Source organism: Nuphar pumila, chromosome 7, assembly GCF_984573655.1.
Source record: "Nuphar pumila chromosome 7, dmNupPumi1.hap1.1, whole genome shotgun sequence".
In the NCBI taxonomy this organism is placed as follows: Eukaryota; Viridiplantae; Streptophyta; class Magnoliopsida; order Nymphaeales; family Nymphaeaceae; genus Nuphar; species Nuphar pumila.
The window spans coordinates 74,875,407-74,891,481 of record NC_143255.1 but is presented as its reverse complement, the minus strand read 5'-3'; the positions used below and the strand labels follow the sequence as shown (position 1 = coordinate 74,891,481).

The following is a 16,075-nucleotide window of genomic DNA, read 5'->3' as shown; positions in this document are numbered from 1 at the left end:
TGAGGATGTGTAATATTATGCATACATGACAGAGATGTTTGTGGGTAGCATCACTGCAAACCCTCACGAGACCTTACTCGTCCACTGGGGTAACCCAGGGGTTGAAAGGGCTTGTTGCATGAGCTAAATGCAACCGTGATTCCTACGAAAGTGAGTTAGGTGATAGTTTGATTTCGTGCATTTTTTCTAGTTTGCTCGAGGACTAGCAAAACATAAGCATGGGGGTATTTGATCATGCATATATTTTAGGGATTTTTCATATAAAAATATGCATGATTTCATGAGAAAATGATTTAAAAACCAAATTTTATGTTAGTTTCGAGTAAATGTGCTAAAATGATTTAAAAATAGAAAATGCATGAAAAATAGTTTTATTTTACATTTTAATGCCTATTTTAGTGTTTGACATAATTGTAGTAGTTTAGTTTTTGAAAATCATAAAAAAATTCAAGTTAAAATAGACTTAGTTTGTATTTTCTAAAAAATAGTCATTTTGAGTTGTTTTGTAAATAACTTTTTGAAGAGAGGTTTTGAAATAGAATTCTTTGAAATAAGATGGACTTATGGAAAAACTTTCAAAATTATAAATACCATACGTAGGGGGAAGAGAGACTTGTCTTCTCTTTTATGCTTTTGCCCTCTTTTCTAACCCTTCCCCTTCACCTTGTTTCTTGCCTTCTTCTTCTCCTTCTCCCTTGATCTCTCTTCTTCCTCAATCCGGTGGAGGCATCCAGCTATGATAATGGCATATAGGAGGATTCCACTTCTTTTCTAACCCTTCTAATTCGAAGAGGCTTGATTGAAATCCAGTCGGTCAGAATCATCTGGATACATTCGAACTTGTCTTCAGCCTTCAGCCGCCGAAACTTCTCTTCAGTTGCCGTGAGATTCTAGATCTGCTTCAGCCGCCGGAACTTCTCTCCAGCTGCCGGAAACAAGCATTTTTCATTCTTGAACCACCGTGAAATTCAGTTCACGGTTTAATGTTTCCGATCAATGATCGAACTCGTGAATGACTTTGAATCTATTACTGTTTGCATTGACTGAGTGTTCAAATTTTATTAAGGGATAAATTGATTTTATCAAAGATCGATCAAATGTTTGAATTGTTCTATCTGAGTGTTTAGATTCCTGAGTTCTAGTTATTCCAGCAGTTGTTTGAAAGTTCCAGTAGATATCTGTTGTTCTTTGAAATTCCAGTATTAATTTTTGAAAAAAAATATTCAATTGGATGGCTGAATCCGATGTAGATATTGAGAGGCACTGATTTTTTTTAATCAGAAAAATAATGTTTTCTGATAAAAGCAATTAGATCTCAGCAGCTTATTTTCATTGATTTCAAGTGAGGGGAGTGGTTCCTGATAGCCGGTTGAAGACTGTTTTTGATTTTTGCTGCAATTTTCTGTTAATCTTTTAATACAAAGAATTGTATTAATTGTTTGATGGAGCATATTGGATGACTAAATTTGTTGATTGATTGAGTGTGGATTTGCCTAATACAAGAGATTAATTGGATGAAGCTATATAGGATTTCAAGGTTGCTGAATTTTTTGTTTAAAATTGATGCATTACCCACTGAACTTGCTTAACAAAGAACTTGATGTAATGTTTTTAGTTTAGTAAGCTGTTAGGTATTAGCTTAGCAGTTAGTTAGTGGTGATTTGCATTATAATTAGATGATTTAGTTACTTAGTAGTTAGATTTAATTAGCATCTTTGTAAGTTAGATGACTTTAGTATTTTGATATTAGATTTAATTACTGTTCTATTATTAGGTAATTAGTTCATTTGAAATAATTAGCATTGTTATTTAGATTTCTTGCGTAATTGCTTTTGTAATTAGCATTTAGCTAGTTTAGTATAGTTTTAGTTTCTATATTTCTCTCTTGTACTGCTCGGGTTACAACAAATGAATACCCTTCGCAGAGGGCGTAAAGTGCAATATTTACAAACCCAATTAAAATTCTAATTGTAAATTTAAAAGTAAAAATCTTCTAATCTTGCATCTCGTGTGTCATGTAGTCACTTCTGCTCCTCTTCTGTACGATCCTGCACAAGTCAAAAGGACACGAGCAGTACAAGAGAGAAATATAGAAACTAAAACTATACTAAACTAGCTAAATGCTAATTACAAAAGCAATTACGCAAGAAATCTAAATAACAATGCTAATTATTTCAAATGAACTAATTACCTAATAATAGAACAGTAATTAAATCTAATATCAAAATACTAAAGTCATCTAACTTACAAAGATGCTAATTAAATCTAATATCAAAATACTAAAGTCATCTAACTTACAAAGATGCTAATTAAATCTAACTACTAAGTAACTAAATCATCTAATTATAATGTAAATCACCACTAACTAACTGCTAAGCTAATACCTAATAGCTTACTAAACTAACAGCATTACATCAAGTTCATTGTTAAGCAAGTTCAGTGGGTAATGCATCAATTTTAAACAGAACATTCAGCAACCTTGAAATCCTATATAGCTTCATCCAATTAATCTCTTGTATTAGGCAAATCCACACTCAATCAATCAACAAATTTAGTCATCCAATATGCTCCATCAAACAATTAATACAATTCTTTGTATTAAAAGATTAACAGAAAATTGCAGCAAAAATCAAAAACAGTCTTCAACCGGCTATCAGGAACCACTCCCCTCACTTGAAATCAATGAAAATAAGCTGCTGAGATCTAATTGCTTTTATCAGAAAACATTATTTTTCTGATTAAAAAAAATCAGTGCCTCTCAATATCTACATCGGATTCAGCCATCCAATTGAATATTTTTTTTCAAAAATTAATACTGGAATTTCAAAGAACAACAGATATCTACTGGAACTTTCAAACAACTGCTGGAATAACTAGAACTCATGAATCTAAACACTCAGATAGAACAATTCAAACATTTGATCGATCTTTGATAAAATCAATTTATCCCTTAATAAAATTTGAACACTCAGTCAATGCAAACAGTAATAGATTCAAAGTCATTCACGAGTTCGATCATTGATCGGAAACATTAAACCGTGAACTGAATTTCACGGTGGTTGAAGAATGAAAAATGCTTGTTTCCGGCAGCTGGAGAGAAGTTCCGGCGGCTGACGCAGATCTAGAATCTCACGGCAACTGAAGAGAAGTTTCGGCGGCTGAAGGCTGAAGACAAGTTCGAATGTATCCAGATGATTCTGACCGACTGGATTTCAATCAAGCCTCTTCGAATTAGAAGGGTTAGAAAAGAAGTGGAATCCTCCTATATGCCATTACCATAGATGGATGCCTCCACCGGATTGAGGAAGAAGAGAGATCAAGGGAGAAGGAGAAGAAGAAGGCAAGAAACAAGGTGAAGGGGAAGGGTTAGAAAAGAGGGAAAAAGCATAAAAGAGAAGACAAGTCTCTCTTCCCCCTACGTATGGTATTTATAATTTTGAAAGTTTTTCCATAAGTCCATCTTATTTCAAAGAATTCTATTTCAAAACCTCTCTTCAAAAAGTTATTTACAAAACAACTCAAAATGACTATTTTTTAGAAAATACAAACTAAGTCTATTTTAACTTGAATTTTTTTATGATTTTCAAAAACTAAACTACTACAATTATGTCAAACACTAAAATAGGCATTAAAATGTAAAATAAAACTATTTTTCATGCATTTTCTATTTTTAAATCATTTTAGCACATTTACTCGAAACTAACATAAAATTGGGTTTTTAAATCATTTTCTCATGAAATTATGCATATTTTTATATGAAAAATCCCTAAAATATATGCATGATCAAATACCCCCATGCTTATGTTTTGCTAGTCCTCGAGCAAACTAGAAAAAATGCACGAAATCAAACTATCACCTAACTCACTTTCGTAGGAATCACGGTTGCATTTAGCTCATGCAACAAGCCCTTTCAACCCCTGGGTTACCCCAGTGGACGAGTAAGGTCTCGTGAGGGTTTGCAGTGATGCTACCCACAAACATCTCTGTCATGTATGCATAATATTACACATCCTCACAATCAGTAGGTAATTAAAGACTTTATTTTCACAAATATTTCCTGTTATTTCTAAATCAAAACATAATTAGAGTCTTTTATATACCACCACAGAAAAATAATTTCTTTCACTTTTCTAAATATCACAATTATTTATGTTTTATTCTTAGAAAATCCAATAAAAACATATTATTATTTACTTATCCTCACTCATATGTTTTCTGCACAGGTTTTCTCAATCACACTTCTAAGCATTGAACTTTTCTTTCTTTTTAAGCTCTTTTCTCTCTTTTTTTTCACATTTTTTTTTTGCGCACTTATTTTTCTCATATAGCTTGCGTGTGGTCTGCTTTTATGCCTTGTGCAATGTCAATATCTTCTATACTTTTTTCAATACGTACAAAAAGATATCAACTAAGACATAAAAGTGACTTCCTTCATTCACCTTTATAACATGAGAGTCAAATATTTCAACTTGTATCTGTTCTCAGTTACTTAGGATCACAAAGTTTTCCACTCTCTTTTTCGAAAATGGAATTAAAAGTTTCAACTTACATCTAAGTTCCATCTACTAAGGATTGTGGAATTATCCAAACAACCTAACACATGCTATATTTTTTCTTTTGAGTTCATTTTTTTTTTTTTTTTTTTTACACTTTTGTTCATTTGCTTAGTTTTTCAAAAATAAAACTATGCATATTCATATTTATGATTCAAAATAAATTCTAACATGTATCTATCATCATTTCTTTGAAATCCGCATAAACAACCATAATTTTTAGATCTATGTCAGAAAATTCGTGGGGCTTAAAAATCCTCTAAAAACATCAGATTTGAAATAACATTCATATAAGTTCAAACTCTTTCTTTAAAAATCTACTTTTCATAAGAGATGTGTAAAATGTGCAAGAACGTAAACAGAAATATCAAGGTGTGCACTCTACACCCTCCCCCATGCTTGAATGACACTGTTCCAGTGACACTCCCCCATGCTTAGATGAAACTAAGTGAATGCATATGAGAGAAATAAATGAGGGAAAAGAGTAGAATAACCTGACATGAATTAAAAATGCACATTCTATGAATGTAATGAATGCAATGTATACATGACAAAACATGAAACTCATAGAAAAAATAGAAAATGAAAATAAAACCAAATGAAATCTACAAATCCTAGCAACAAATGTAAAACTATACAGAATATGGGTTGCCTCCCATAAAGCGCTAAGTTTCACGTCCCCAGCCAGACGGATCCCTGGAAAAATCCTTCATCGTCCATGAGATCAATGGACATGAAGTCATACTCAATCGGGCTCTCTATGAAAAATAGTGTCATCAGTGACACTGTGCACTATGTTCCCGTCCTGTCTACCTCTAAATGGCTCAAAGTGCTCGATCCAACTCAACTCACCTATCTGATTTTCACGTAATTCTAGATGATCCTCATCTAATGATTCCTTATCCTCCTCATTAGGTGGATTACTCAATAACCAAGCATATTCTGCTTCTACGAGGTCTTGAATGACATCAACCTCGAAAGAAGCCTCCTCAACAGCAGGCCCCATAGCAGCACGAAAAATGTTTAGCCGTATCTTCCTATTTCCGAATGACACATCCATCGCACCAGTGCGGCAATTGATGCACGCATTGGCGGTAGCTAGGAAGGGGCGACCGAGAATAATAGGAGTCTGCTGCGGGCTATCAACTCCCTCCATATCTAATATCACGAAGTCAACAGGGAAATAACAATCCTCCACCTTGACTAAAACATCTTCAAGTATCCCTCTTGGGACCTTGATAGATCTATCTGCGAGCTGAAGAGTCATAGGTGTAGGTTTCATCTCTTTCAATCCAAATTGGTCATAAAAGAAACCCGGCAAGATGTTAACACTTGCCCCAAGGTCGAGCAATGCACGCCCAACAGTGATGTTTCCTATGACACATGAGATGATAGGAGTCCCTGGGTCCTTGAGCTTAGGTGAGGTTTGATGTTGCAATACTGCGCTCACCTGCCCGGTTAAATAAATCTTTTTCTGCACATGGGACATCGACTTCCTTTTCTGCGTACAAAGCTCTTTGAGAAACTTTGCATATGCAGGGACCTGTTGGATGGCATCTAGTAAAGGGAGGTTTATCTGAACGTGCTTGAATATCTCAAGCATCTCTTGTATGTTCACTCCGGATTTACCTAATGCTCTTGGCCTTTCTAATGCCTCAGGAAAGGGGGCTTTGGGAATGTAGGATGGTGAAGGCTCAGATGGAAGAACCTTCTCGCTTTCCTGAGGTAAAATATTAGGGACAGACTACTTCTCGCTTATGTTCTCTCTTTCTTCTGCAGTCTCCCTCGCTTGGTACTGCTTCCCACTCCTAAGGGTTACTGTTTGAGCTTGCTCTTTATGTGTATCAGTCATATGCAAGCTACGCATGGGTTCCTTTCCCTTAGGGTTGACAATAGACTGGCTAGGCAATGTCCCCTCACTTCGCCTGCTAAGTGCTTCGGCAAGCTGCCCCATTTGAGTCTCTAATTTTGTAATAGACTGACTATGAGAGCTCAAATTCGTTTTAATATCAGAAAATGCTTGTAGCATCTTGTCCTCGAAGGACTGACTATGCGAAGGCTCATGAGACTGGTTGGGATGAATATAAACAGGTTGGACTGGGGGATAACTGGATTTCTGAAATCCAGGTGCATAACCGCCTTGACTTGGTTGACTCTGGGAAGGGTTGGGGGGGTGGATCTGTGAGTTGCGCCATGAGAAATTGGGATGATTTCGCCAGCCCGGGTTATAAGTGTTGGAAAATGGATTAGGTACGGGCCTAGCGAAGTTTTGAGCCATCTGAGCTTGCTCTTGAACAAACTTAGGATATTGTGGCACAACTGGGCATTCGAAGACATGGTGTGCAGGACTCGCACACAACGCGCACACCTATATGGCAGGGGAGGGACCCAACAAAAACTGATCTAATTTCTGGGACAGTTGGTCTACCTTGTTGCTCAACTCAAGGTTCATCCCTAATTCGAAAATACCTGCCTTCTTGATGCTATCCTGTGCAGGTGCAGCCCTATCGAACCGTGAGGTTGTCGCATGGTGCATCGAATTCTCACTCAATGTCTCAAAAAGCGACCATGCTTCATCCTCACTTTTGAGCATAAATGTGCCCCCACACGCGGCATCCACCATTTGACGGTTCTTTTCAATAAGACCGTCATAGAAATATTGCACCAGTTGCCAGCGAGGCACCTGGTGGTGGGGACACTTGCGGAGAAGATCTTTCAATCTCTCCCATGACTCATGAAACTGTTCTCCCTCAATTTGGGAAAAACTGGTTATCGCTTTACGAAACTGGTTCGTTTTACCAATTGGGAAATATTTCTTTAAAAATTCTCTTTGCATATGTTCCCAAGTGGTAATTCGAACAGTATCTAATGATTTTAACCAACTCTTCGCTTTGTTTTTCAGAGAGAAGAGGAACAGGGTCAACCTCATCGCGTCATCTCCAAAGTTGTTGATTCGCACTGTCGAGCAAATCTCTAAAAATTCATCGAGATGACGATATGGGTCTTCATTGCTAAGGCCATAAAACGAGGGTAACATTTGGATCACACTGGCCTTTATCTCAAAATGGTTTGCTCCTACATCAGGTCTTGTGATGCAGGAGGCGGGAGTGTAAGTGGTGGGCATGAAATACTCCCTCAGAGGACGAGTAATCTGTTGATTCTCTGCCATGGTTGCAGATCTCTGGGCTCTCCTAATAAGGGACTCGGGGTCCTCAATCGGCTCTACCAGCTCGGGGTCAAGTGAGTGTCGCCCTTGCATACACCTCGTAATAGACCAGTGTAGCTCACGTCCTAACTTTGGGTTTTCTACCCAACTAACGCACTAAGCGGCCAAACCACGCAAACCACAAAGCGAGTAACTAAAAATGACAAAAACTAAACAATCACCACGCAAGTAAACATAACATAGATGATGCAAAGAAATATAAAATCTATGTGTACGGTACCAATCGTACACAGTCACCTCTAAGGGGGTCCTAGTAGGTGGGCTATGCAGAAAAGTAAGCTCTTCTCTAAGATATGCACATACGTGGTTCTAAACCTAAATGCAACACAAACACTAGGCAATAAAGTGAATACTAATATTACGCCGTTCAAGTCAAAAGGACACGAGCAGTACAAGTCAAAAGGACACCAGCAGGGTGTAGAGTGCACGCCTTGATATTTCTGTTTACGTTCTTGCACATTTTACACATCTCTTATGAAAAGTAGATTTTTAAAGAAAGAGTTTGAACTTATATGAATGTTATTTCAAATCTGATATTTTTAGAGGATTTTTAAGCCCCACGAATTTTCTGACATAGATCTAAAAATTATGGTTGTTTATGCGGATTTCAAAGAAATGATGATAGATACATGTTAGAATTTATTTTGAATCATAAATATGAATATGCATAGTTTTATTTTTGAAAAACTAAGCAAATGAACAAAAGTGTAAAAAAAAAAAAATGAGCTCAAAAGAAAAAATATAGCATGTGTTAGGTTGTTTGGATAATTCCACAATCCTTAGTAGATGGAACTTAGATGTAAGTTGAAACTTTTAATTTCATTTTCGAAAAGGAGAGTGGAAAACTTTGTGATCTTAAGTAACTGAGAACAGATACAAGTTGAAATATTTGACTCTCATGTTATAAAGGTGAATGAAGGAAGTCACTTTTATGTCTTAGTTGATATCTTTTTGTACGTATTGAAAAAAGTATAGAAGATATTGACATTGCACAAGGCATAAAAGCAGACCACACTCAAGCTATATGAGAAAAATAAGTGCGCAAAAAAAAAACGTGAAAAAAAGGAGAGAAAAGAGCTTAAAAAGAAAGAAAAGTTCAATGCTTAGAAGTGTGATTGAGAAAACCTGTGCAGAAAACATATGAGTGAGGATAAGTAAATAATAATATGTTTTTATTGGATTTTCTAAGAATAAAACATAAATAATTGTGATATTTAGAAAAGTGAAAGAAATTCTTTTTCTGTGGTGGTATATAAAAGACTCTAATTATGTTTTGATTTAGAAATAACAGGAAATATTTGTGAAAATAAAGTCTTTAATTACCTACTGATTGTGAGGATGTGTAATATTATGCATACATGACAGAGATGTTTGTGGGTAGCATCACTGCAAACCCTCACGAGACCTTACTCGTCCACTAGGGTAACCCAGGGGTTGAAAGGGCTTGTTGCATGAGCTAAATGCAACCGTGATTCCTACGAAAGTGAGTTAGGTGATAGTTTGATTTCGTGCATTTTTTCTAGTTTGCTCGAGGACTAGCAAAACATAAGCATGGGGGTATTTGATCATGCATATATTTTAGGGATTTTTCATATAAAAATATGCATGATTTCATGAGAAAATGATTTAAAAACCAAATTTTATGTTAGTTTCGAGTAAATGTGCTAAAATGATTTAAAATAGAAAATGCATGAAAAATAGTTTTATTTTACATTTTAATGCCTATTTTAGTGTTTGACATAATTGTAGTAGTTTAGTTTTTGAAAATCATAAAAAAATTCAAGTTAAAATAGACTTAGTTTGTATTTTCTAAAAAATAGTCATTTTGAGTTGTTTTGTAAATAACTTTTTGAAGAGAGGTTTTGAAATAGAATTCTTTGAAATAAGATGGACTTATGGAAAAACTTTCAAAACTATAAATACCATACGTAGGGGGAAGAGAGGCTTGTCTTCTCTTTTATGCTTTTGCCCTCTTTTCTAACCCTTCCCCTTCACCTTGTTTCTTGCCTTCTTCTTCTCCTTCTCCCTTGATCTCTCTTCTTCCTCAATCCGGTGGAGGCATCCAGCTACGGTAATGGCATATAGGAGGATTCCACTTCTTTTCTAACCCTTCTAATTCGAAGAGGCTTGATTGAAATCCAGTCGGTCAGAATCATCTGGATACATTCGAACTTGTCTTCAGCCTTCAGCCGCCGGAACTTCTCTTCAGTTGCCGTGAGATTCTAGATCTGCTTCAGCCGCCGGAACTTCTCTTCAGTTGCCGTGAGATTCTAGATCTGCTTCAGCCGCCGGAACTTCTCTCCAGCTGCCGGAAACAAGCATTTTTCATTCTTGAACCATCGTGAAATTCAGTTCACGGTTTAATGTTTCCGATCAATGATCGAACTCGTGAATGACTTTGAATCTATTACTGTTTGCATTGACTGAGTGTTCAAATTTTATTAAGGGATAAATTGATTTTATCAAAGATCGATCAAATGTTTGAATTGTTCTATCTGAGTGTTTAGATTCCTAAGTTCTAGTTATTCCAGCAGCTGTTTGAAAGTTCCAGTAGATATCTGTTGTTCTTTGAAATTCCAGTATTGATTTTTGAAAAAAAATATTCAATTGGATGGCTGAATCCGATGTAGATATTGAGAGGCACTGATTTTTTTTAATCAGAAAAATAATGTTTTCTGATAAAAGCAATTAGATCTCAGCAGCTTATTTTCATTGATTTCAAGTGAGGGGAGTGGTTCCTGATAGCCGGTTGAAGACTGTCTTATATTTTTGCTGCAATTTTCTGTTAATCTTTTAATACAAAGAATTGTATTAATTGTTTGATGGAGCATATTGGATGACTAAATTTGTTGATTGATTGAGTGTGGATTTGCCTAATACAAGAGATTAATTGGATGAAGCTATATAGGATTTCAAGGTTGCTGAATGTTCTGTTTAAAATTGATGCATTACCCACTGAACTTGCTTAACAATGAACTTGATGTAATGCTGTTAGTTTAGTAAGCTGTTAGGTATTAGCTTAGCAGTTAGTTAGTGGTGATTTGCATTATAATTAGATGATTTAGTTACTTAGTAGTTAGATTTAATTAGCATCTTTGTAAGTTAGATGACTTTAGTATTTTGATATTAGATTTAATTACTGTTCTATTATTAGGTAATTAGTTCATTTGAAATAATTAGCATTGTTATTTAGATTTCTTGCGTAATTGCTTTTGTAATTAGCATTTAGCTAGTTTAGTATAGTTTTAGTTTCTATATTTCTCTCTTGTACTGCTCGTGTCCTTTTGACTTGTGCAGGATCGTACAGAAGAGGAGCAGAAGTGACTACATGACACACGAGATGCAAGATTAGAAGATTTTTACTTTTAAATTTAGAATTAGAATTTTAATTGGGTTTGTAAATATTGCACTTTACGCCCTCTGCGAAGGGTATTCATTTGTTGTAATAGTTAGTTGTTTTTACTCTTCTTGAACATTTTACATTTAAAATAATTCGGCAATAAAGAATAGGTTAGATTTGTGTACTTGAATACGATATATTCCCATTCCCTGAGTTCGACCCGGTCTCATCCACTAGTGAGAACCGGTTTTTATTATTTGATGTCTGGTTTTCACATGTTTTACATTTAAAAATCTTTTCAAAATTACAACGATTTTGAAGAAGACATCAGGAACCTAAACGAGAAAAATATTTCATTATTTCATGTATTTTGATGAAAAAGGGTATATCAGTAAATATGAGTCATAGCGAGGCCCAAATTCATCGAAATTGGAAATCTAAATACATAATATTAAAATTTAGTTCTTAATTCATGAAATATAATTTGGAAATAAAATATTTGAATTACTTAAAACCTATCTAATTAAAAATGAAGCAAATGGGTTTTAAAGAAAGTGAATTGTAATTTTAACAAAACCCAAAAGAGGTTTTTCTAAAAAATTTAAAAATAGGTTTATTTTGAGAATTTAATAAAGGTGGTTGGTATGGGCCCCACCTCAGCCCATGATATTTCAATTAAAATAAATTAATTTTTCAAAAAAACTCACCTTAATATAGCTTTTTTGAAAAGCATATAAAATGCAATTTTTGAAGTCTTGAAAAGGCATTTCAAAAAGTGGGTGGGCAAGGCCCACGGTTTTTGGGGATGGGATGGGCTCCCCCTAGGAGGTAGCCCCTAACCCCATTAAATGCATTCTTTTTAAAAAAAAATGTGTGTTTGAATTTTGAAAAAAAAAAAAGAATTTTTTTGGTGTGAGTGGCTTGGCTTTGAAAAGTCAAAGCCAACCACTCCCCTTGAATCAAGGGGAGTGGTTGGGGGCTATCCCTTGACCCCCTTGGACCTAGAGAGAGGCTTTGGGAGGGCGTGAGATGGGGAGACCCTCCATCTCCCTCTTTCACTCCCCACCCTCCATCTCTTTCCTCCCTTGTCCCCTTTTTAAAATGGGAAAAAAGAGGAGAGAGAGGGTCGACCCCCTCTCTCCTTCTCCTCTCTTCTCTCAACGTCTTCTTCTTCCCCCCTTTGGCAAGTGTGTGTGTGGCTTGGAGCAGCCCTCCAACTGAGTAGGACACAGCCCCACCTTTTTCATCTCCTCCCACTCCAGCAAGGTGAGTAAACCCCCCCCCCCCCCCCCCTACATTCATTTTTTTTTGTTTAAGCATGAAATGCATGCTAAGCATGGGGTCAGTTTGCACTTGTAATGGGCAAATTGATCCATGGTGGCATCATGCCACGGAAATGATGAATGGAAACACTTAGTTCCCAGATCCTTCCTCTCTCGTTTGATTCGTGATACTTAGTGTTAAACTTCTGTTTTTCGCCCCCCCCCCCTGTTGTTGTGCAACATAGTCAAACTGGATGCTTGTGGCACCCGGGTACAGCTTGGCGCACCCACTATGTGGGGAGCTGGGCCTTGTTTGGGCCTGGTCTAGACCCATGGTTGGGTCTGACCAGAGGGTACAGACCCCCCCCCCCCCTCAAGCACACCCTACCCTTTTTGATCAACAGGGTCTGAACCCACATGGTCCAGACCTTGGTTTCGGTGTGGTGCCACCCAACTCGGGTGATGGGCGCCCCACTTCTCTTGGGCAAACTCACTTACAGACGCGGACCCTGGTTTGGGCCCACTCTCTGGGTCAGACCAGGGGGTTCATACCCCAGCCTACAGGCCCTCCCCCTTTGGCTCAGGACGGTCTGGACCCGCCAGGTCCAGACCATGCGTTGTGGTCAGCAGCCCAACCGGGTGCTGGATCCTCCCTTAGGTGCACTTGGTGCTGGTGCGAGTTCAGCTGGTGTTTTGGTCTGGGCTCACCTCTAGATCAGACCAGGGGCACCTGTGGGGAACACCCTCGTGTGCCTCTGCCTCGTTAAGCCAAGCTGGGCCTAGACCTATAGGGTCCAGGCCAAGTCAAGTGGCTTGACCCACACTTAGCAGCGAATCCTGGCTTCTTCTGGTTTTGGGTTTTGAGGGTTTTTTCCTCTCTTTTTGAGAGACTGTTCCTTTTTTTACCCAGTCTCATTTTGTAATATTGTAAACATTATGGTAATGAAATGTAATTTGTTTGACTTGTGGTTTGACTTTCTTACTGTGGCTCGCTCAGACTTGCGGCCTTTGTTTTACCCCTGTTTTTCCTTCTGTACTTTCGCTGGTTGATTTTTTTAACTACTTATCTTCAAAAAAAATTTGTTGAAAAACCAAAGGTTTTTACAAGGTCATGTTTTGGAGCATCATAGAGATTGGTATCAAAGTTGCAGTTATAAGTGTGGTCCAAGACTTCTGCGTGCATCATCCATCGCATTGTAAGTATGTTCTGTGTAGTTACTTTTGTTGTTTACTGGTGATTTCTGTTGTAATTAGATTTACATGCTTAATTAGTTGCATAACTTGTTAGAGGCCTGCTAATTCAAGAAATGAGCGAATGCTCGAAGCTCTAATCGACTTGATCCGAGGCACAGAGGCCCTCGACCAAGCAATTCAGCAGATTCTGCGGAGTGCACGAGTACTTGCACATCCGGCACCTCCTTGTGGGAGATATGATCAGTATCATGCGAGACAGATTTATCCTTGTGCTTTGAGCGTGTGCCCCTATTGTGGTCTTAGGGGGCATATCGAGATTGAGTGTCATCGTAAGTTGGGTGATGAACTCACGATGGGTAACACTGAGACCGAAGAGAACGAGGCTTCTGGGTTCGGTCAGGCACAATTAGCAGTTGACCCGGTGAGAGATGCAAAGGATGCACCACGTTCTCCTAAGTATACGCCAGCTTCCTACTCTCGTTTTGTTTCTCCTGACTACACGCCAGCTTCACCTCCATGGTCTCAGGCAGTGAGTCCTGCTGAGTACACACCTTCTTTTCCTCCTCATCTGATGCAGAGATAATGCGGGAATCATAACACTTACCACAACTACTACACTCGTAGATAGCGGTGATTATGTTTGTTTAGATGTGAACAGTTGTGGTTGGAACACTGAGTTAGTGTTCATTTTGTTAGACCAGCTTATATTCCTTATTGCAGAGAAATTTGTGTTGTAACCCTGTTATGGAAGAGTAATTTTGGCTTGTATGGAGTATGTGTATACATCTTTTATTTCATGTAATGAAATCATGTTTTGGAACTTGTTCTCTTTACTTATATGAGATTTCCTTTTTTTTTAAGATGGCTTGGCGCGAACATTGCAACGACATCATGGACACCCTCAACAACCTGGCAGAGGTTGTCGGCATGCAGGCTGAGGCCATGCATGCCATGGGTGAAAATCTGCAAGCCTCTCAGGGATGAGAGACTCCAGCTCCTACTCCTTCACCAGTCTTAGCAGCGATGGTCATGCCCTATAAGCAGTTCATGAGTATGAACCCTCCATCATTCAATGGGAAGACTACACCTGAGGCAGTCGAGGATTGGGTTCGAGAGATCGAGTGGATCTTCTGTGTGCTCCGAGTCGCAGATGATCAGAAGGCGGACTGCGGCACTTACAGACTTCGTAAGGATGCTGAAAGGTGGTGGGCGACCACCTTAGACATTAAGTTCGCAGGCAGAGCAGTTACGTGGGAACAGTTCGTAGAGGTTTTCTACTCAGCTTACTTCCCCACCCATGAACGCAGTCAAAAGATGCAGGAGTTCCTCGATCTTCAGCAGGAGAACTCTACTCTAGCTGAATACATCACGAAGTTTAGAATCTTGGAGTGTTTCTGTCCACACTTCTATGTGACAGAGAAGGAATGAGCGATGAAGTTTGCTCACGGATTGAAACTAGTCTTGCGTATGACGGTGATTACTCGTGCCCCCTCGACTCTTGAGGAAGCCTTGGAGATGGCTACACTCTTGGAGTAGGAATGGACAAAGTCACAAAAGATGCTGCATTCCAGAGGAAATCTACAACAGCAAGGCCAAAAGAGTTGGCCTAGAAGCGAACATATCAGCAAAATACCGGTGGAAAGAAATCCACTTGTGAACACTCAAAAATTTTCAAAATCTTATAAAAATTTCCTTTTTGCCCTTGGCCCCCAATTTCTGAGCAGATTGAGTCATTTTCACTCAAAGTTCCAGTTATTTCTCAGATTTACTAGAATCAAATCAATTTTCTATATCTGACTCAATTTCGGATCCGGATCCAATATCAGAGTCCAAATCTGAGCCTTGTTATCTAATTTTGAACCAAATTTTTAAAAATACCAAAAAAATAATTGAAAGGCTCGGACATTCCATTCGATGTCCGTTTGGATCCACTCCTCTGTATTTCTCAGTTCGAGGTCCAAAACTTGAATATCTCTTTAAATTCTAGATTCAAACCCGTTTTCTGCTTCAAATCATTCTTTCTCAAAGTCAAGATTTATTTTCCCAACTCTGATTATTTCAAAGACTTGGAACTTCAAACATCTTTTTCAGACCTATCTCAAGTTCTAAGTTAGATTCAACTATTTATCATTTCTTCATTTCCATTATCACATTTACTTCAAAATCACTTGGAAAATCTCATATTTCCAAAAGTATTTTCTCAAAAGCATACATTTCTGCATTTACATTACACAAGCATGATTATCTGTGCATTTTAGACTTAGAATAAATTCTTAGATAATACTTTAGCAAAGCAAAAAGGCATAAATTTGATCCTTGGTTCGATTACCCCTGGTAAAGGCACTAGGAACGGTCGAACCTTGTACCGACGAGCGAATCCCGTCTCTCCATTTTCCCGCAAAATATTTCAAAATGGAGGCGAGTTATTTTCCTAAATATTTTCAAAATTAAGGTCAAGTGAGACCTTCGCAAAAGAGTTCCTCTCTCTCTTCTTTTCTTT

The 16,075-nt window shown here is 37.7% G+C and overlaps 1 protein-coding gene across 1 annotated transcript; it reads left to right on the top strand.

The window, feature by feature from the left end:
- The first annotated feature begins 14,598 nt into the window (after window positions 1-14,598).
- LOC149832396 (uncharacterized) lies at window positions 14,599-15,003 on the top strand. Its single transcript, XM_090013239.1, has one exon. It carries the CDS (start codon window positions 14,599-14,601, stop codon window positions 15,001-15,003), a length of 405 nt encoding a protein of 134 aa, XP_089869365.1.
- Window positions 15,004-16,075: the final 1,072 nt, after the last annotated feature.